The sequence below is a fragment of the Gigantopelta aegis genome, chromosome 6 (assembly GCF_016097555.1).
Source record: "Gigantopelta aegis isolate Gae_Host chromosome 6, Gae_host_genome, whole genome shotgun sequence".
NCBI classification, from domain to species: Eukaryota; Metazoa; Mollusca; class Gastropoda; order Neomphalida; family Peltospiridae; genus Gigantopelta; species Gigantopelta aegis.
This window is the reverse complement of record NC_054704.1, coordinates 17,081,113-17,103,102: the sequence shown is the minus strand read 5'-3', so window position 1 is coordinate 17,103,102 and position 21,990 is coordinate 17,081,113. Positions and strand designations below refer to the sequence as shown.

At 38.2% G+C, this 21,990-nt stretch overlaps 1 protein-coding gene and 1 long non-coding RNA gene across 4 annotated transcripts in view; one reads left to right on the top strand and one right to left on the bottom strand.

Moving 5' to 3' along the window:
- Positions 1–21,990, top strand: part of LOC121375807 — a 49,539-nt gene that overhangs the window by 3,996 nt on the left and 23,553 nt on the right. For 2 of the 3 annotated variants that reach the window (XM_041503464.1, XM_041503463.1), the window contains exons 2-5: positions 9,959–10,118; positions 15,394–15,490; positions 16,863–17,027; positions 21,161–21,280. In XM_041503464.1, the coding sequence (XP_041359398.1) occupies positions 10,061–10,118; positions 15,394–15,490; positions 16,863–17,027; positions 21,161–21,280 (440 nt within the window). In that variant the 5' untranslated portion in view covers positions 9,959–10,060. The remainder of the gene's footprint in view (positions 1–9,958; positions 10,119–15,393; positions 15,491–16,862; positions 17,028–21,160; positions 21,281–21,990) is intronic. The other variant, XM_041503465.1, reaches the window with a different exon arrangement.
- Positions 1–21,990, bottom strand: part of LOC121375808 — a 38,592-nt gene that overhangs the window by 3,882 nt on the left and 12,720 nt on the right. Inside the window, exon 2 of the long non-coding RNA XR_005958357.1 lies at positions 3,818–3,940. This is a non-coding gene — a long non-coding RNA (uncharacterized LOC121375808). The remainder of the gene's footprint in view (positions 1–3,817; positions 3,941–21,990) is intronic.

The window sequence follows — 21,990 nt, the reverse complement described above, 5'->3', positions numbered from 1 at the left end:
AGAAATTCACGGAATCCATACTGTAGATCGGAGTTATGCAGTTTCTTTAGCGAAATTAAAAAGAGATTTGGTTTCAGTACTGTTACATGCTGGAAAACAGACAATTTGTCAATACAGAACTGTTAACAAATGCCTGGCGTCTAGATCTCTCACTGATTTCATTCTGGTTTCCGTTTAGCTCATCAAGATTCAAGATACCTTGCTCTGAGCGAAATTTGTCGGGATTAAATTGCTGTCAATATAATCAGAATGTAATATGGGATGGGTTTTAATCTATTTTGAATCTTTTGGGAAAGCAAAAATTACTTTGAGTATGTCTTTCTGTTTATTTTAGGAAAGAATGATGTTTTGGTCAAACGGCCTGAATTCTTATTATCTAGTGAAGTAGAGCGATTATTCCATCCACGTTCACGACATGAAATAAAGGGAAAATATAGTATAAATGGAATGACTTATTCTCCACTATAGTTGTCCTTTATTATATGAAGTCGTTTAGAAAATGGTACGAATAATTGTCTCTCGAGTTTCGTCCATCTACATGTTAATTCAAATTTAATTTTTCACAATAATAAGAAAAGAAAATGAGACCATTTGATAAAAATCTAGCAATATTTTATTATGATTATGATTATGATTATTATTAGTAGTAGTAGTAGTAGTAGTAGTAGTAGTAGTAGTAGTAGTAGTAGTAGTAGTAGTAGTAGTAGTAGTATTTTTGTTTTAAAAGGGACTGTCATGAGTTTGCTGCCATTGTAAGAATGAATAGAATAGATGTTTAACGACACCCAAAGCACGAAAAATAAATCGGCTATTGGGTGTCAAACTATGGTAAAGGCTTCATTGTAAGATGTTTTCTACTAATAAGGCCGTTTAAAAACTAAAATTACAATTTAATTCTTTTTTAATGTGTTTAGATTATTAGTGTCACTATATACAGTGACTCGTTTGATGCGCGGTCGACCTATGATCGATCCTCGTCAGTGGGCCCATCGGGCTATTTTTCTTTCTAGGCAGTTTACCACGATTGGTATATCAAAGGCAGCGCTAACCTGTCTGTTGGATTGTGCATAAAAAATATCCCTTGCTATTAATTGAAAAATGTAGCGGGTTTCCTCTCTAAGACTATATGTCAAAATTATCAAATGGTTGACATCCAATAATATATATATATATATATATATATATATATATATATATATATAGAGAGAGAGAGAGAGAGAGAGAGAGAGAGAGAGAGAGAGAGAGAGAGATAGAGAGAGAGAGAGAGAGAGAGAGAGAGAGAGAGATAGAGAGATAGATGAGCGATATAGATAGATATATAGATATAGATATATAGATATATATATATATATATATATATATATATATATATATATATATATATATATATCCAGCAATCACTGTATACATTGGCAAGATATGATGACTAGATAAACTTCTATATTTTTGGTCACTGACCAAAAAATTAGGTCACGTGACATAAGCCCGACTCGACTCGAGTATTTCAGAGTAGATTTTCAATAAACATACTCTTTAAATCATTTGTTGAAGTACAGTAAATACAAATAACTTTTAGTTTTGCGATAACAATACAAAACTTGTATATTTATTTATGAATTAGAGTTTATAAACGTTTTTCTAATGTGACAGAATGTAGCTAGTGTCTTACAAATAATGACGTCATTTATCTTGTATGACGTCATACGGCAAAGCCTTGCTAGGTTGACAATACTCAATTTACGTACACAAAACTGGAATAAATAACGATTTTCCGAATATCCCTGCAGGATTGCTGGATAAAAGAAATAACTGGTTATTGTCTTAAGATATCGGCTTTATCCTGCGAAGGTTAGAATGGCGAATGCAGCTCGGCAGAGCCTCGCTGGCAGAGCCTCGCTGCATTCGCCATTCTAACCATCGCAGGATAAAGCCGATATCTTAAGACAGTAACAAGTTATTCCCAATATATATTACCCAAATGGTTAAAAAATATCTTACATATCAAAGTTATATACACTCAAGGAAAAAGTTCACGTACGTAATTAAAATCTCGGTAATACTTATATATATTTTTTATAAATCAAAACGTTTAGTTTGCCATACATATATTATTTATCTGTTAAAAATGCAGTGGTCTAGTCTGGACTTCTGAACCTAAAGTGTAGTCTACGTCATGCTTGGGGCGACATCTATGACGTTGTAACAGGACTACGTACTGCAGAACAGTCCTGTGCCTCGCTTTACGAAGCGATCTCAGCGCTAAGATCACCTTAAGTGCATGACTTGAGGTAGTTGTGCATTAAGGTGATCTTAGCGCTAAGATCGTTTCGTAAAACGGAGCCTTGGTCGTATTTTATGATTTCGTAAACGGTTACGTACAGTTCTTCCACTAATCGGCCTTAACTCAGTGATGTTTTGGAGAATCAGGATGTTTTTGGATGTTATTTCCCAATGATTCCATGTACTAGCCTGATAGAGGTCTTTTGCAAACGTGACGTCACACATAGGATTCCTAAATACAGAATATATATTTCTAGTACTTCTAACTTTTGATAGAATCTTCACAGACACTGTGTGGTGTTAGATGAATATTGATGGACACCACAATGTCTAGCCAAAATGTTTTGTGCAAGTCCAACTTCAAGCATACCAATTACTCGAAGACGTTACTTTTCTGAGGCGTAACAATTAAATACCAACAAAAGAGCGATGAGAAGCCATACAATAAATAGTTTTGTAGTCCAATAATGAGAAAAATGTCATCAAACAGGAACACGTGACCCGAAATGCGCAAACTGTGCGCATAATGCGTGAATAGCACGAGCAAATGACAGAACATCTTTGGGATATCGAAGGGAATGAATGCATAATTATTTTCTGACTTTTTCATGACCAGATTTTAAGTAAACACAGGGACTGTTTTCGCGAGTATATATTACCTCGCCTTTTAACTAGGGAGCCAATGCATAATCGTCGGATTTGGGAGAGGGCAGTGTGCACCGCCTCTCATCTCGCCTCCGACGCTCATGACACGATTGATGACTCGTTAGTTTTAGCACCTTTTGTCTTCCGGAGAGTTTTGTTCAGAACAAGGAAATTTTTGCTCTAGAGAATCTTTTATTCAAATGACAAACCTCCAGGAGATTATTACAATAATGAATAAATATTTTACGTCTATTTGAGCTATAAATTAGATTTTTTATTCCTAAAACAAATCGAACGGAATTTTTTTTTTTTTTTTTTTTTTTTAGACTGAAAACCGCTGTGTCCACATTTCATGTAATGACACACACAACAAAAGGGGAGAAGAATGTACCAGCCGTATATTCAGTTTGTTTAGCCATTCGAATGATCAAAATACGGCTGCTGTCTCGAGTATACTTTATTATGTAATCATGTAGACTAAATATACCATCCACATCTGTAAAATTTAATAATGTTAGATATTATGGTAAACTATTTTGCGAAGGTGGTCTGTGATACACGCTCGTGCTACAGTTTGAAACGATACTAAGAAGTGCATTTAGGGATACGTTTCTGGTTTTAATATTGCGGTGGTTTTATGATCCTAGCATCCCCATTCTTGGCTCCGACGGCTCAGGTCAAAGGTTACAGAACCACCAGAATTGTGCAATTTGTATACCGACAATATAATCGCCAGTATTATCTCCTACAAATAAAACTAGGCAATATAGATAACAGCGTGGTATGCGAGACACTCTGTATAGATTCGGATTATTAGCAACACGCTGTCCTAATCCTCTGTTGAAAAGCTCGATTATGTTACCTGCCAGGGGAAAAGATATTGAGCACATACTTTTAGGTATAGGTTTGAAACTGGGAGAACCTCCGATCGTCTCCGGGTTATGTTGGCGTTTGTTGACTTATCTGTCAAGACAAGTATGCTGTGTTCGCTGCCTCTTCTTATAGTTGTTTGTGTCTGTGGTATAATCATAATTAGAAAACAGGTGTTAGTATCACGGAAGCCACCCAGGTATGTTGGTAGTGCGATAAGGTTTCTCACCCACAATATTACATAAATACATAAACATTCTTAATAAAATAAAGAGGCCACTCATTATGGAATTACGAGAGACTAAAACGGAAAACCTATTAAAATAAATATATATTATAATAAAATACACAGAAGACATAAAAGTGTTGAAATATATACATATATATGACATGAATTAACCATATAAAAACCAGTTATTTCTTTTTAAAATATAATAACAGGTTTTGGCGCATAAAACAGACATACGTGAATCGCAAAAAAAAACAAAGCACACACACACACATAAAATTACAGGTCTGCGGGGCGGGGCAGCTGAGGGGGGAAGCAAGTTGTTTATTGTTGTTTGTTTATTGGGATTTTTTTTGGGGGGTATGTCTTGTTTTATTTGGAGGGGTTAACGACACTTCTGGAGCACATTGATTTATTAATCAAACCTAAATGTCATACATTTGAAAATTCTTATAATATATAAAGTCTTACAGAGAAAACCCGATACAGTTTTTTTTCCATTTGTAGCAAGGGATATTTTATATGCATCATTCCACACACGATAGAACATACCGGGAGCAAGTTGAGACGCATCAATAATCGGTGATTGTGATGGTGGTGGTGAATTTTGTACTGGTCTCCAACTTAAAACACTTTGTTTAATTTTGGAGCACTTCCAACCGTAATATAGATTCATTGTACATTGTGTTTATAAAATCTACATGTTTATGATATGACACTCTGCGGATCTTTCACCCAGTTGTAAAACTGTTATAACCCTTACCGACATTTACTAAACTGAAAACATGCCATGACTACAATTTACCGGCCTCGGTGGCGCAGTGGTTAAGCCATCGGACTACAAGCTGGTAGGTACAGGGTTCGCAGCCCGGTACCGTCTCCCACCCAGAGCGAGTTCTTAAAGGCTCAATGGGTAGGCGTAATACCCCCTTCACATACACGGATTTTTCTTACGAGTCCTTACGGATCGCCAACTCGTAGTCAATCGCAAGCATCCGTAAATAACTCGCTGGTATCCGTAAATAACTCGTCACAACTCGCAACAACTCGCAGACACTCTTAAGGATCCGTGAAAGGAGAGGCAATTTTTTTGACATGTCAAAAATCTTGTTACGATTGTCCACGGATTGATTTTTCTGTAAATAACTCGTAACAATCCGTAAGTATCGTAAACCGCTCGCAACAACACGTAACCATCCGTAAACTCCTTGCAAGAATCCGTAAATGACTCGTAACAATTTTTGGTACGATTTGTTACGGTTAGTTTACGATTTATTTACTGATTATTTACGGATTATTACGAGTGCTTACGTGTTCTTTACGATTTCATTCAGGTCGTTATTTTAAATATAGAGTTATTACGAGCACTTTACGTGTAGTTACGAGTACTTTACGAATAGATACGTATACTTTACGTATTCTTACGTATTGTTTACGATTTGGGGAAAGGTATAAAAGCTGCAAAATCGAACACTTCATTTTCAGTTGTTATCAAGAAGTCATAGAAGTCACATCTCTGCATATCTACTCTACAATATCTACAAGCATGGCTGCATATAGGAAGGCAGTCAACAAGAAGTCTCCTGGCTAGTTGAAGGAGCAATTGTAGAAATTCTCTCATATGCCATGTTGTCTCTCTGGATGTCAGTTGTCGAATGATGATACATTGAGATTTGCAGGATTCATATATTTTTTGGCAAAAAATCGTAAGGACTCGTAAATACTCGTAACTAACTCGAAACTATTCGTAACAACACGTAAACAGGTCGTAACTAACACGTAAAAGCTTCGATGAATAGTAACATTCCGTAATATACTCGTAACAATCCGTAAAAAGCTCGTAAAATGCCCGTAAGTTGCTCGTAGTTATCCGTGACAACTCGTAACAAATCGTGGAATTTTGCCGTAAATGCATCGTAATAACTCGTAATAATCCGTAATAAACCGTAAATAGCTCGTAATAACTTGTAACAACTCTTAAATCGGTTGTAAAAGTTGATGATGATGATAACTAGTTTAACGTGCCCATATACCACTAGGGTTTCGAACACGCCCATCCCGAGTCCGACCTCCGATAAGATCGGTGGCCTGACTCGGGATGGAGGGGGGGGGGGGGGGGGGGGGGCTTGAAAATGGGCAGAATTTTGAAAATAGCAATTAGTAAAAAAGTTAATGGATTAAAGAAAAAAAAGAAAAAGGTTACAAGCCAAAAATAAAAAAGAATTGACTGCTCGGCCGAATATTTATATAATTTGGAGCATTTTAGAAGGACAGTCCAAAATTAAATAAGAGAAAGAAGAGAGGATCGGACTATTTAATAATATTAAAAAATAGAAGTAATTTCGACATAAAATTTTGAACGCAGATCTAAAAGGTTGTAAAAGTGCCAAATCGTAAGGATCCGTGAATTTGTGCGATCCGTAAGGACTCGTAAGAAAAATCCGTGTATTTGAAGGGGGCATAAGGCCACTACACCCTCTTCTCTCTCACTAACCACTAACAAACTAACCACTAACCCACTGTCCTGGACAGACAGCCCAGATAGCTGAGGCGTGTGCCCAGGACAGCGTGCTTGAACTTTAGTTGGATATAAGGACGAAAATAAGTTGAAATGAAATGAATGACTACAATTTCAGTAAAGCGGTATAATCATGTTTGCTGTCAGTAGTTATTACTGACAGTTCAGTAGTTATTACTGACAGTCCGTCATTGTGCAACGACAGTATTTTCTATCGATTATTTGGGCACTGGGTAGTGGCGTCAAAAATGTGTGACAGGAATTAACAAGAAAAATATATGTTAATTTAATTTTCTTTTTAATGTACCTTTTGCATAAGTAGAAATACAGTCCTTTCTTTAGCTGTTCTATTATAAGCATATTAAATGCAGGCACCAATCCACAGGGAGGACGCTGATGAATACAATAGTGCATTATTTTCTCTCTTTCTTTTTTTTCTTTTTTTTGTTGTTGTTGTCGAAAACATGTATTATCTTGCTCGACTTGATATTTCAATGGAACATTACCACATAGATAATACTCGTAAGTGTACTCTTCAACACCAGAGGCGCGTTTTTTAAACGTTGCACCCATTCCTGAATACTGGAGGTGCTGATTTTGAACTGCGCCCCTGCATCACCCCCCGTATATGTATTGTATTTGGGAGTTACGTTGAAATGGAGTTATCAGACGGTAAAGTTTGTGTTGTTTAGCGACAACACTAGATCACATTAATGTATTAACAATCAGCTATTGGATTTGATAATTGGGACATATAGTATTCAAGGAAACCCGCTACATGTTTTTATTAGCAGCAAGGGATCTTTTATATGTATTTTACCACATACAAGACAACACATACCACGGACTTTCATGCATCAGTCAGTTTGATCTTAGGACACAAGAACCTCAGTTAAAGTTTGTTTTGTTTAACGACACCACTAGAGCACATTGATCCAAGCACCTCAGATGAGCGTTCTACCGACTGAGTCAGACCCCGCCCCTCAACGCTCAGAGTACTCTAGTCACCCATACGGGTGCACATCACCATTAATTACTCCACGCAGTTCAATACAATGTCTCTGTTAGATTATATACTATAAAAAATACAATACAGGGATGGTGAATAATTTTTTTTTTTAATAATAATTTTTATAAATACAACAATATCGAGAGGGTCACGTGACTACTCATTTTAGGGAAGGAAGGAAATGTTTTATATTACGACGCACTCAACACATTTTATTTACGGTTATATGGCGTCAGATATATGGTTAAGGATCACACAGATATTAAGAGTAAAGTAAAGTTTATTTTATTTAACGACGCCACTAGAGCACATTGATTTTTTATGTTATCATCGGCTATTGGACGTCAAACATGTGGTCATTCTGACACTGTTTTTTAGAGGAAACCCGCTGTCGCCACATAGGCTACTCTTTTACGACAGGCAGCAAGGGATCTTTTATTTGCACTTCCCACAGGCAGGATAGCACAAACCATGGCCTTTGTTGAACCAGTTATGGATCACTGGTCGGTACAAGTGGTTTACACCTACCCATTGAGCCTTGCGGAGCACTCATTCAGGGTTTGGAGTCGGTATCTGGATTAAAAATCCCATGCCTCGACTGGGATCCGAACACAGTACCTACCAGCCTGTAGACCGATGGCCTAACCACGATGCCACCGAGGCCGGTAGATATTAAGAGAGTAAACCCGCTGTCACCACTTCATGGGCTACTCTTTTCGATTAGCAGCAAGGGATCTTTTATATGCACCATCCCACAGACAGGATAGTACATACCACGGTCTTTGTTACACCATTTGTGGAACACTGGCTGGAACAAGAAATAGTCCAATAGGGCTACCGACGGGGATCGATCCTAAACCGACCGCGCATCAACGAGCGCTTTACCACTGGGCTACGTCCCGCCCTTCTCTGTTAGATTATATACTATAAAAAATACAACAATACAGGGAATGGTGAATTTTTTTATTTTTTTTAAATAATAAAAAAATACAACAATATCGAGAGGGTCACGTGACTACTATTTTCTAGGGCGTGCTCTCCTTTGACAAGAAGCTTGCAACAAATCAACTTGAGCCGATCACAAAACGTTTCAGTTAGCCACCCTCATGTCAGAGCACCGCCTTGTGTTGCTGTTATACAAGTGGCAGTGTACCACCTGCACAGTTGTCATCAGTAATAAATATAGCAGGTAACTTCAAACCAATGGGTTATTTAAATACTACCGAGATCAACATTCTTGTAATCATCGAAGAAGGATTTCAAAAGACATATCAGAATTTTGTATTACCTTCTTCATGAAGAACAATTCCTAAACCGGTCTATATTCAGTTGCTACAGCAAGTAACGACATATCAGAATTTTGTATTACCTTCTTCATGAAGAACAATTCCTAAACCGGTCTATATTCAGTTGCTACAGCAAGTAACGACATATCAGAATTTTGTATTACCTTCTTCATGAAGAACAATTCCTAAACCGGTCTATATTCAGTTGCTACAGCAAGTAACGACACCACAAACGACAGGCCCGTAAACAATGGGGGGGGGGGGGGTCGTAACCTTTTTTTTTCAATATTTGTCAACGCAAAATTGCAATTGCCTCACCATAAGCCTAAACGACACACACACACACACACACACACACACACACACACACACACACACACACACACACACACCACCTTCTCAGAATCCTGGCTACGGACCTGAATGATGGTGTGGTGCCTTACGGGACTCGCTGTTCATACTGTTTTATAGTTTATTGTATATTGTGTAAACTGAAAGTCGTCGACTGAAGAATCATTGTAGTCTAATATTTAAAATATTCTATACATTGCAGGTTGAACAGCCCACCAAGTATGACTGGTAACAAGCACTGTAGTGTTATATTCTCTATACATTGCAGGTTGAACAGCCCACCAAGTATGACTGGTAACAAGCACTGTAGTGTTATATTCTCTATACATTGCAGGTTGCCGACAGAACAGCCCACCAAGTATGACTGGTAACAAGCACTGTAGTGTTATATTCTCTATACATTGCAGGTTGCCGACAGAACAGCCCACCAATATGACTGGTAACAAGCACTGTAGTGTTATATTCTCTATACATTGCAGGTTGCCGACTGAACAGCCCACAACTATGACTGGTAACAAGCACTGTAGTGTTATATTCTCTATATATTGCAGGTTGCCGACTGAACAGCCCACCAAGTATGACTGGTAACAAGCACTGTAGTGTTATATTCTCTATACATTGCAGGTTGCCGACTGAACAGCCCACCAAGTATGACTGGTAACATGCACTGTAGTGTTATATTCTCTATACATTGCAGGTTGCCGACAGAACAGCCCACCAAGTATGACTGGTAACATGCACTATAGTGTTATATTCTCTATACATTGCAGGTTGCCGACTGAACAGCCCACCAATATGACTGGTAACATGCACCCGTTGACCTAGTGGTGGTTGAGAACCTACTCGTGGTTAGAGAGCCCGCCGGTACAAACATGGCGGTGTACGTCGACAGATACCGCGGAGGGGAATTCTCCACGTCGCTCAATCTCGGTCAGTAACATGCTATTATTCATCAAGGAACGACATACATATCCAGGCGTGTGGTTGCAAATTGTACATGGGGTTTAGACTGTAGCGAAAGATGTTTTTACGGGTTTGGGTAATGCTCCCGCAGAAAATATATTTTAAAAATTAAATTTGCTTGGAGCAGAGGGGGATTGACTCTAAACTCGCCTGCACACGCGTCTGCACATTGGCATCACCAAAGGCAGTGTTTTGCCGATGGATAACACTTACTGGCATCGGTTGAAGGGACTCTTTCTTGATTTTTATATTTGTTGCCAAATTTACTGGTTTAAATTTGTCGTGAGCAGGTCGATATTTGCCGTCGGTGAGCCATTTGCCTACGGCTAAAACATTTAAAAAATAGCCGTAGGTAAGAAATTCTTAATTTCGAGCCCTGCTCAAGTAATAGTCTAGAACTTTATATATCACTGGAATTTCGAATCTCTGTGTTTATCAGACAAAACACACAAGGTATACACTAAGACACATTTATTCTGTTGTTAAGTATTATGAATGCTTTCACTGATTTATGAATGTTGGAGATATTTTTCAGAAATTACTTTATGAGGGTATGTGTATGTGATGTGCGTCCGTATGTGAGTATGCGTATGAGAGTATGAGTTAGTGAGTGATTAGTGAGTGAGTGAATATGCAAATGTTTGGAATGGGGTTTTTTTCTTTATTAGAATGATGTGTCATGGTGCCAGTATGAATAAGCGTGCAGGCTTCCATTTTTGTAGGGGGCAGGCTGGTTTTGTCCGAATTAAATGAAGATGTTCGAATCTGGATAACAAAATTTATTCATATTAACATTACTACTAAATGTTCAACTATACGGTGTTGCAAATGAATCATTACACTTTTTTTTTACATGTATTACAACTAATTTTGTGGGAAGAATGATGGAAATACATGGTAAAACGGTCTAACTCTTTCCTAGAATATCTCTATCATTTTTACCCGAATTTGATGTTTTGCCCCCCCCCCACCCCCACCCCGACCACTCTCCACATAGGCCCCCACCCCTAACTACCACCATCACCTGCCCCACTCCACCACCAACCACCCCACCACCCGTCGTGTACGCTTATACCAGAATGATCTTGTTTGTCGTAAGAACGATTTCTTCACACACTCCTCATGAACTAACGTCCTTGACATTAATTTCACTCTACCTACTGGTATACCGGCCTCGGTGGCGTCGTGGTTAGGCCATCGGTCTACAGGCTGGTAGGTACTGGATTCGGATCCCAGTCGAGGCATGGACTTTTTAATCAAGATACCGACTTCGAACCCTGAGTGAGTGCTCCGCAAGGCTCATTGGGTAGGTGTAAACCACTTGCACCGACCAGTGATCCATAACTGGTTCAACAAACGCCATGGTTTGTGCTATCCTGCCTGTGGGAAGCGCAAATAAAAGATCCCTTGCTGCTAATCGGAAAGAGTAGCCCATGTAGTGGCGACAGCGGGTTTCCTCTTCAAATCTGTGTGGTCCTTAACCATATGTCTGTTGCCATATAACCGTAAATAAAATGTGTTGAGTGCGTCGTTAAATAAAACATTTCTTTCTATCTACTGGTACTTGTCAGTATGACAAAAAGAATGTGACTCTGTAATGCGATGTGTGATAGTTTATAGTATCGACCCACTGGCTTGTTTCTGGTGTGTAATGGTTAAACCTCTCGACTTAAGGCAGGAAAACTTGGGTTCGCACCCCGGTACCGGATCCCATCCAGAGCAAGTTTTAACCGCTCAGTGGGTAGATTAAGGCCGCTGTACTGACTTTGTTTTCACTTACCACTCCCATTCCTGTGCAGAAAGTCCAGGTAGCTGAGGTGTGCGCCTTAATTCAACCTCAATTGGATATAAGCACGAACATTATATGTTTTATCACCGTCTACATCATGCCTAAAGTCTGATGGTTTAATCTACCGATTAGACTGAATAAGTGAATGAGTCTTTTATATGCACTTCCCCACAGACAGGAAGTATTTTTATTTGAACTTCCCCGCAAACAGGAAGACGGCCACGACTGTTTTTAATACACCAGGGCTGGGCTCAGCCAGACAGAGCACACAAAAAAACGTTCACTAGACTGGTGTATGCCTTCACGTTAAACCAAATTACCACATTAGGGACCAGTCGAATGGTTTGGGAACGTTAGTGTCTCTCGCTATCGCTGAACACGGGGCAGATGGGAGGGGGCGCTGCTTGTGATGGGAGGGGGAGTTCGACTTGGATAATGGAGCCTACGATCCATCGCATTTTAGGCGAACGATCTACCACTGAACTATGACTCTATCATCAATAGTTATCGCTCTTGAAGGTTTATGCTACATTAACCTGACTTCGTCGTTTAAAGTCGCAGACCTAGGCGTACGTGCTCCCATATGTGTTGGGGGAGGTGGGCAGGCTGGCTTTTGCCCGAATTAAACGAAATTGCCCGATTTTGAAATTTTTTATTTAATCATATTAGCATTGCTACCAAATAGCTCTATATATAGGGTTGTAAACGAATTACTACGCATTTTTACATGGATTACAACTAATTTTGCGGGTAGAATGATGGAAATGTATGGTAAAAAGGTCTCGGGTTAGCACATTTTTCCCGAATATCTCTATCATTTTTGCCCGAATTTGAGGTTTTGCTTCATCTCTGGGGGGAGGCAGTTGTGAAAAGCTGACTACAACTCGTCTCCATAATTGTTACTTCTCAGAGGTATGTGCTTTTTTTTACAAATATGACAAAAGGATTTTGTGGTATTAGATACAGCTGTATCACCAAAAACATTTCGAATGTACGGAAATGGATAATCTAAACAATAAAATCCAAGCAATGTCTGATTTCAATGACTAAAAACGATTCTGATAGTGAAAAATATGCCGTAGTGTTTAAAAACTAGGTTCTGTCACGTTTACGGGAGCGATCGCTCTTGCTCGCCATCACTCTTCTGAGATTAGTTCAAGGAGATTGATTTTAGCTCCCTTTAGCATGTGAATTTATATGGTATTACTATTGTAATATCTTAAATAAAGTTAGGGGAGCAAATAATCACTTCCCTCAATTGTTTCGCCCGATAAGACTTAAAATGTTCCTCTAGTCTAAATATAGCGTCGCCATTTTATTTAAGAACAATTTCTGTCTGGCTTACTGACATATACCAAGAAATAAAGAATCGACATTTGAAACAATCGATTGTTGGGATTACCGGAACTTAAACAGAAAATAGGCTAACTGTCGTAAGCTACTGACGTTTTTCGTCAGTTGCTTTTTCGTACACACAACGCGGCTTGTTTCCTTTGATGTTCACTGTGCAGACTGGTCGATTGTGGGGGTTTTTGTTGGGTTTTTTGTGAGGGTTTTGTGGAAAAAAGTGTGCATTTCGAAATAGTGGAGATAGGTGCTGTAAAATATAGTAGGGTGCTGGAAAATAAAGAGGGGCGCAGAAAAATAAAGGAAGGCGGCAGAACGTGAAAGAAGGGCGGCAAAATGCAATAGCGGGGCTGGCCGCCCCGATTAAATGGAGCAGCAAGACCACTGGCTAACTCGAACTCGTATTTCAAATAGGAACGACAACTCTCCTCAGGTTTTGTGATATAAGGACAAATCAATATACCAAGAGTTGAAAAAAAATGTGTGCACTTCGTCAAGGAACATTTAACATGAGTACAGAAATAATGGAGCGAGTTAAATAAACCTATACGGCCTTTAGCCCCTCGATGCTCGTAATGCAAATACACACGCGAGGCATGCTTCTGTCGGAATTAAATGTGTCTGTTAAATGGGTATTCGTTTTGGTGAATACAAACAATTTAATGGCACGGGAGAAGCGAGAGTACCTAGAGTGTCTGGGGTGCAATGGATCAAAGGGTTGATTCCCAAGTCACTAGGTCTCTTGTGTTATTTTCCTCTTCTTTTTTGTCTATAGTATTCGATGACTGTCACGTTTCATCATCGTCATGATAGCATGAATTCCGTAAATCGCCGTGGATGCAACAATCGTTCCCAGAGATTTACTGGATGATGTGATCTCCAATGGTTGATCCGTTTTGATATTTCCCGCTCTAGCTGAGGTTTCGTGTTTGGCGTGTTGTTATGCCATCGACAGCGCATCATATATTTATATTCATCCCCGTGGATGCAAGTTTAAAGACACAATATGTAACTCTCTGCCTAAGGTCCAATAGAGCCTAGCTTCAGTCGACAGTGGCTGATCCTTCTAGTTATTGTCCATTCCAGCTAGCCATGTTATCGTCGTGACATGCTACTTCACACAACTAGCTGTGTGGCTAAGATCACAAATCCTCGTGATTCCTTCTTTGAGACACGGTTATAGTGACATAATTAAAATAATGGCACTCAAAAACCATAACACGTCATAGTGGTTATGTCGGGCTTTGTTCGTTTGTCACGACTGGTACAACAAAGGCCGTGGTATGCGCTATCCTGTCTGTGGAATGGCGCATATAAAAAGATCCTTTGCTACTAACGGGAAATTGTAGCGGGTTTCCTCTGTAAGACTATATGTCAAAATTACCAAATCTTTAACATCCAATAGCCGATGATTAATCACTCAATATGCTCTAGTAGTGTTGTTAAACAAAAACATTTTGTTCGTTTGTTTGTTGTTAATGTTGTTGTTGTTGTTGCTGTTGACGTTGCTGCTGCTGCTGTCGTTGTTGTTGCTGCTGCTTCTGCTGGTGTTGCTGCTGCTGCAGCTGTTGCTGCAGTTGCTATTGCTGTGGCTGTTGCTGATGTTGTTGTTGTTTTTCAAGTCAACATGAGAATAGACCTAGTATCTGACACTTTGTAACGAGTTACCATAGTTTGACACCCAATAGCCGATGTATTTTTCGTGCTGGGGTGTCGTTAAACATTCATTCATTCATTCGTTTGTAACAAGTGTAACGTACACCGGACTCATCTGACAGTTTGTAACGAGTATAACGTACACCGGACTCATCTGACAGTTTGTAACGAGTGTAACGTACACCGGACTCATCTGACAGTTTGTAACGAGTATAACGTACACCGGACTCATCTGAGAGTATTCACATTATTGTGTCGGCGTGCGATTATTTGCATCATTCACAAAGTTCACGCTCGATCGCTATTGCATGTAATTCAAAGTTAAGCTTAAAATAAAAAGTCCTTAAAGAATCTCAGATGAAAGTCGAAATAAAGTATATATAAATAATATAATTAAATTACGACTGTTTTATAAATGTTTATTTCCAGTATATAATTTTTTTTACAAAGGTTCTGGCGAGCGGACAAGCGCCAAAATGCGTGCTAAAGAATCGTTAAGGAGGGATTTGGAGTTACAGATGAGAGAAAGAAGTGCCGCCAAGAAACGGTAAAAACTATTATATATTCCTAATTCTTATGGCATGTACAGGGGGACGTCTTCTGTTTTACATAAAAAGCAATTGCACCGTCTACAAACATCAGGACGCAGGCCCATAGGAACAATATGTAAAGTTTTAATGACTACAATTGCATATTAAAGACATTTTCCTGCATAAAATTCCAGTGTCTGTATATTATACGTGTTTCTGATCGTCCTGGTGTTTGTATTATGTCAAACTTCATTTTATTTCCTAATATACATGTATATATTTTCGAACGTACGAAATTATTTGGAGACAAATTCAGTTTCGGCTACTACAACATTAGGACTGCAAGAAGGAAGGAAATGTTTTATTTAACGACGCACTCAACACATTTTATTTACGGTTATATGGCGTCGGAAATATGGTTAAGGACCACACAGATACTGAGAGAGGATACCTGCTGTCGCCACTTCATGGGCTACTCTTTTCGATTAGCAGCAAGGGGTCTTTTATATGCACCATCCCACAGACAGTATAGCACATACCACGGCCTTCGACATACCAGTCGTGGTGCACTGACTGGAACCGACCGCGCATCAGGCGAGCATTTTACCACTGGGCTACGTCCCGCCCAAGACGGGAAGAAACACATTGAATATACACTACACTGATAGTCTAAATAAGAAACACATTGAATATACACTACACTGATAGTCTAAATAAGAAACACATTGAATATACACTACACTGATAGTCTAAACAAGAAACATATTAAATATACACTACACTGATAGTCTAAACAAGAAACACACTGAATATACACTACACTGATAGTCTAAACAAGAAACACACTGAATATACACTACACTGATAGTGTAAACAAGAAACACACTGAATATACACTATACTGATGGTCTAAACAAGAAACTCTATTTAGTGGGTCAGTCTAGTCGTTAAAAGAGGTTTTTAATAGTAGGAAGCATCTTACAATGGCAGCAAACTCAGCACAGTCTCCTCAATATGAATGGCATTACTGATGGTATTAACAAGAACATAACATAATCCTTTTGATCTCTCATCTATTGTCTCAGTAGGTCGTAGTCTCTAAGGGGCGAACTTGTCATGTCAAAGAGAATCGAGTTCCTTTGATTATAATGTTCTTTGAAACATACATATCTGGGTGACAATACAGTTATTATATTCAAGATCGTGATAACATACAAGTGGCGTAATGCAGGTATTCACTATATCTCCACTTCTGTATTATTTAAAACTGCAAAGAATAAGTAACAATACGTCTCTGATTAACCGCTCTGTTCAGCGGATGTTAATTATTCTAGGCCAAAAAGCTTCATGACAAAGTGGAATAAATCTTTGATTCTTTTTAATCTTCAGAGAACGGTTACAGGATATGAGTGTGAACGCATCGGGGTGGCTTGATCCTGAGAAAGGGCCAGAGCGATTAAAACCTCTGGGAGGGGTTGACTGGACAGTTCGGAAGACGGGTCGAGAATCCAGGGTGCAACCCTACCACACACTTTTTCTGTACGACGAACAGAAGTAAGTATATAGCTACAGATTCTAGATCTACTCTATTATCATTAGACGGGGAGGATCCGTGGGGGGGGGGGGGGGTGGATGTAAACCCCTATCTCGGACGTCAATATGTCCCAAAAATTTACTGTTTAACAATTAAAGTTAAAGTTTGTTTTGTTTAAGGACACCATTAGAGCACATTGACTTATTGGTAATTGTGACATATAGTCTTAGAGAGGAAACCTGCTACATTTCCCATTAGTAGCAAGCGATCTTTTACATGCACTATCCTAGATAGAGGATAGAACATACCACCATTCGTGGTGCACCGGCTGGAATGAGAAATAGCCCAGTAGGCCCACCGACAGGGACTGATCCTAGACCGACCGCGCATCAGGAGAGCGCTTTACCACTGCGCTAAGTCCGCCCCTGTATATAATGAAAGAGGAGACGTAAGATCTTGACAGGCTGGGCGTTTCTAAGGAGACATATATAATGGTTTCAACTTACATCCCCTACTTTAAAAAAGCAACAAACATGTATCCGCCCATTAGTAGTCGTTTGTTATGTTTCCTCAGGTGGAGTGCATTAACCTGACTATAATCAGGGGGAGGGTGCTGGAGGTGCGCATTCCTATCGAATTTCAAAATGCTCAGAAAAATTCAGTATACAGCAAATGAATGCAGTGGGTTTAGTTGTGTATAATGGGGGACATGTAACAACGTCATCAGCTTGGTGTTTTTGAGAAGTATTTCTCACATATAATGCAGGTTAATGTATATGCTAATTAATATTGTATGTGCTCTTTTCAAACGTAACACCCCTCCATGAATACTGTGGGTGCCATTTTTAAACGGTGCACCCCTCCTTGGATACAGTATGTAATCGCCCCTGATAATGGAATGAAAAACCGCCTGGCCCATTATAACATTAATCTGTCCGAAAAGGAATATATAGAAAAAAGCGTGTGCTAAAACTGTCATATTTATGTCTGTGAAATCATTTGAATAATGATTTCCCTTGCACTTACTATAATGGTCAAATGGGTGTATTCATTTCAAGTGGGACGCATTGTGTCAGAATGTAACATGGTTGTGAGTTGTTGCATTATGTTGCTGCTTAGTCGTGTCGCTATTCACGGAGCTCCGTAGATTCACAATATTAATAATACTCATTTACTCTTTATGTCTGAACATAGGCGTATGGGATAACGCTTAATTCCCAAGTGGGTTTGTCGGAAGATATTTAAATATATATTTTAAAGAAAGAATATATATTTGCTTTAAAAACAAAAAACCGGCGTAGACAGTGGGTGGGGCTATGGGAGCTATACCCCCTTCCCTCATCCCCAATAACACCTCTTTTTCCCCCATTACCTTTTTAAGTTTTCCTGTCACCCATAACACGTGTAAAATAGACTCATACTCAGACAGTGTGAATGCCATCACCCCACCCCCACCCCATAGTGTGGGTGCCAACCCCCAATATAGGATCCTGGCTACGCAATTACTGGAAAATGCCTTTTTCGCCTTTTAAAAATATTAATTCTCCTGCGTAAATGGCTGGTGACACCACCACCCGTCCCATCACCCAACCTCCATCCCATACGCCTGTGAATTTAAAATACGTTAGACATGGAGTTAAGTTTGTTGCTATTCTGACCACCTCTGATGAGTTCAGATGTTTTTCTCTTACCCCCACTAGACGTTACAACAAACAATGGGTCTCACGCCCCAAAACCCCCCTGGTGATCGAACAACGGCCGTTTCGCTGGTACGCACGAACATTTCTAGAGATATAGCTCGTTTGTACACATATTCTCTAAGGCGGTTTGCAGATAGATGCACTGTTAAATTCGTGAATAATCATGAGCTGTTTAAAATACACTGACACTATTCCGATGGCTTATACAGTGCTAAGTCTACGTTGGAATAGAACATATTTATGACGTTACATATTCTGTAGGTTTTGGGGGGTTTTTTGTTTGGGTTTTTTTGTTGGTCTTAACTGTTGAAGTAAATGGAAGCTCGGGTTTTAATATAAAAGCATAATCCCTTGCAATTAAGCAAAAGAGTGTTTAAATTACACTAACGTTGTGCCTTTTGGTAATATTATATATAGAGTTCTGGGTGAAAAAAAAACCCCAGACGATGGTGCATTCGAAGGTACAGTGGATAACAAACATGAGGCGAAACCTAATGGACACTAAGAAATGAAAGAAAATGTCTTAAAATGCTGAATAATATGCAAATTTTGGCAAACATATCTGGGGACAGTTGTTCAAAGACTAGTTAGCTAAACCAGTGGCTAACAGAAAATTTCAAAACCTTGTACAGACTCAAGATAAATAATAACTGAAAACAGTGTTGAAATTTGATTTAGAACAACCACAATCAACAACAACACAAACCACAGGTATCCATATATAATCAAATCTAAAGTCTAGTTTGTATTTGTGCACAGATATTTAAAAGAAAATGTTAGACTAATCCAGTGTTAACGTTAACTGTGCTTTGAACAACTGGGCCTTGGGGGATTATAATAATATATAGCGGGCAGCGGTAATAAGTAACGGTAACCGGATAAAGCAAGAACTGTGCTATATTCATTTTGTGGGTTAAAATCAAAATCGTAATTGACATTTTATATAAAATGAGTGCAGTGTATAACTTGTTGAGTGGATGTTTTTAAAACACATAAAACACCTTTCCATATATCAATCCACCAAATAATAATCGTGTTATGTTGTTTCTTAAAAATGAAAAATTGAGTTAGAAGCTTTGACTTTAAATTTGCGATAATAATTCACAACAATGAATATTCTTAGTTTACTTAATTTCAGTTTAAACAGTGACTCTGCAAACCCCCTTATACGCGAATATGTTACAATATTTTTTTTCTTGTTTTAATGTAATCATTGCGCATAACAAATTGCCACTATTAAATGTCTGCCTTTTGTCGTGATTCTTCAAGCTTTATAGTGGTGACTACAACAACTCCACACAATACAGGTGTGAGTGTCCAAAAACATCTAAAAATCACATTTAAAATGGCGTTCGTAAAGTATAACTGATACAGTTAATCTCTTGTGGTACTGATTCATGCGTGGTTAGTTATGTTATAACTATAAGATGTTAATTTAAATTCAAATATATATAGTATTGAGAAGCCAATACGAACAAGTTCAACAATATATCATACACGAATAGAGACTATTTTAGTACTCAACAAATTATTATAAAATAAAATATCTGCTTTCATTGTGTCATCTAGGCTTACTATTTTTGATAGATCTGTGTGTTTTTCTGGGATTTAAAGACTATTTGTATGATTCTTACATTTAATTCGTATCATTGTGACAAATAAAACTGAACCACTCATGTGATGTTATAAATATAATATGACTCATGCAATACTGTAAATGCCAGTGTGAGTTTTTAGGCTGTCATTCAATACGTGTGTTTTACTTTATAAACCGAGTGTGCATTGACCTTGACATTCTGAATGTAGGAAACAAGTCGAGCACGTTTACAGATAATAACGTATGGCATTTCTTGCTTTTAGAAATTAATGCTACCGTAGCTTTTTTCACCAAATTAAATAGTTCTTAGCGTAGTGATATTAAAAAGGAATACAATAGGATAGTGGTTTTAAATAAAGAACACTGCATAACAAAATAGATTTTAGAATAGTGATATTAAATCAGAACACTTAACCAAATAGTTCTAGGATAGTCAATAGGGAACTGAAAGACTAAACAAATTAATGATATAAAATAAATCTGAATTTAAGCCAAGAGAGGAAGTTTTTCATACTATTTATTCGCTCTTTGTCAGAAGGTAGAAAACTATTAATGTGCCTCTGTAACTGTTTAATCCATTGTTGGTTCACAAATATATGTATTCCAGTATAGACCAAAGTTCAGTCTGGTAAAAATGTAATGGTAGAGATTCCAGTCAAAGCGACATTTGTGATATTACTATAACTGATCCATCTTAAGAGATATTTCTCCAATTGGTAATGTTGTGTCTTCTGTAAATATATATATTTTCAAATCGGTTTTCTTGAAGTAGGTAGTTTTAAGTTTTATCTAAAATGTGATAAGTTTGATCTTTAGTGTTAGTGAATACTCCAGTCTTATTTTGTACTTCCGGTAGGCGTGCGCAGGGTATTCCACGTGAGCGCTACATAGAACCAGAAATAACCGGGATAGTGACAGATCGGCCACGGCTGGATTTGGGCAAACTTGACCCTCCACCAGATATCGTATATCGATCGTAAGTTGACCGGGCAACAAAAAGAAGGAAATGAAGCTATAAAGAGAGATCAACTGATCGAACGTGATTTGACTAAGGAATAAATAACAAAAATACGTGATTTGACTTTAAGTTAAAATTATTAAACGCCATTGGACCAAGAGTTAAAAAGGACCAAACATAATTGGATTAAGAGTTAACTAATCAAATGTATGTTGTTAGCAGTTATATGCACATATCCAATGATTCATAATTTCAAACATCACATAGTGGAATTTCTTTCTTTTCGTTGCTCCTCAGTTCCGATTTAGTATTACGTAATATTTTACAGATTTATTCAACTTAATTAAAATAGCTTTAAAATTCATTCATATTATGGTGGGAAATGGTTAGAAATAGTATGTAACATTAACATGGTGGTAACTGTATGCTTCTTACTGAGAAGCTAAACAAAATTATTGTCTTAGATGATGATTTGGTGTGGGAAGATTGTTTTTGTTTTTATGTTTAATTACTTTTTTTTACGATTGATACATATTAAAAACGTTGATGTCATATGTAACATATCAACACCATATTGATTCTTGCGGATAGACAGGCTGTTTATTTCTAGGGAGTGAGTAATAATTATTAACAGTTTGAAGAGTCAGTTACTGTGGGTTTTAAAGGGGTGTGAGTTTCATACTGGATTTGTATGTAAAGTTTTCAAAATCTCGAGATCCATTATTCCG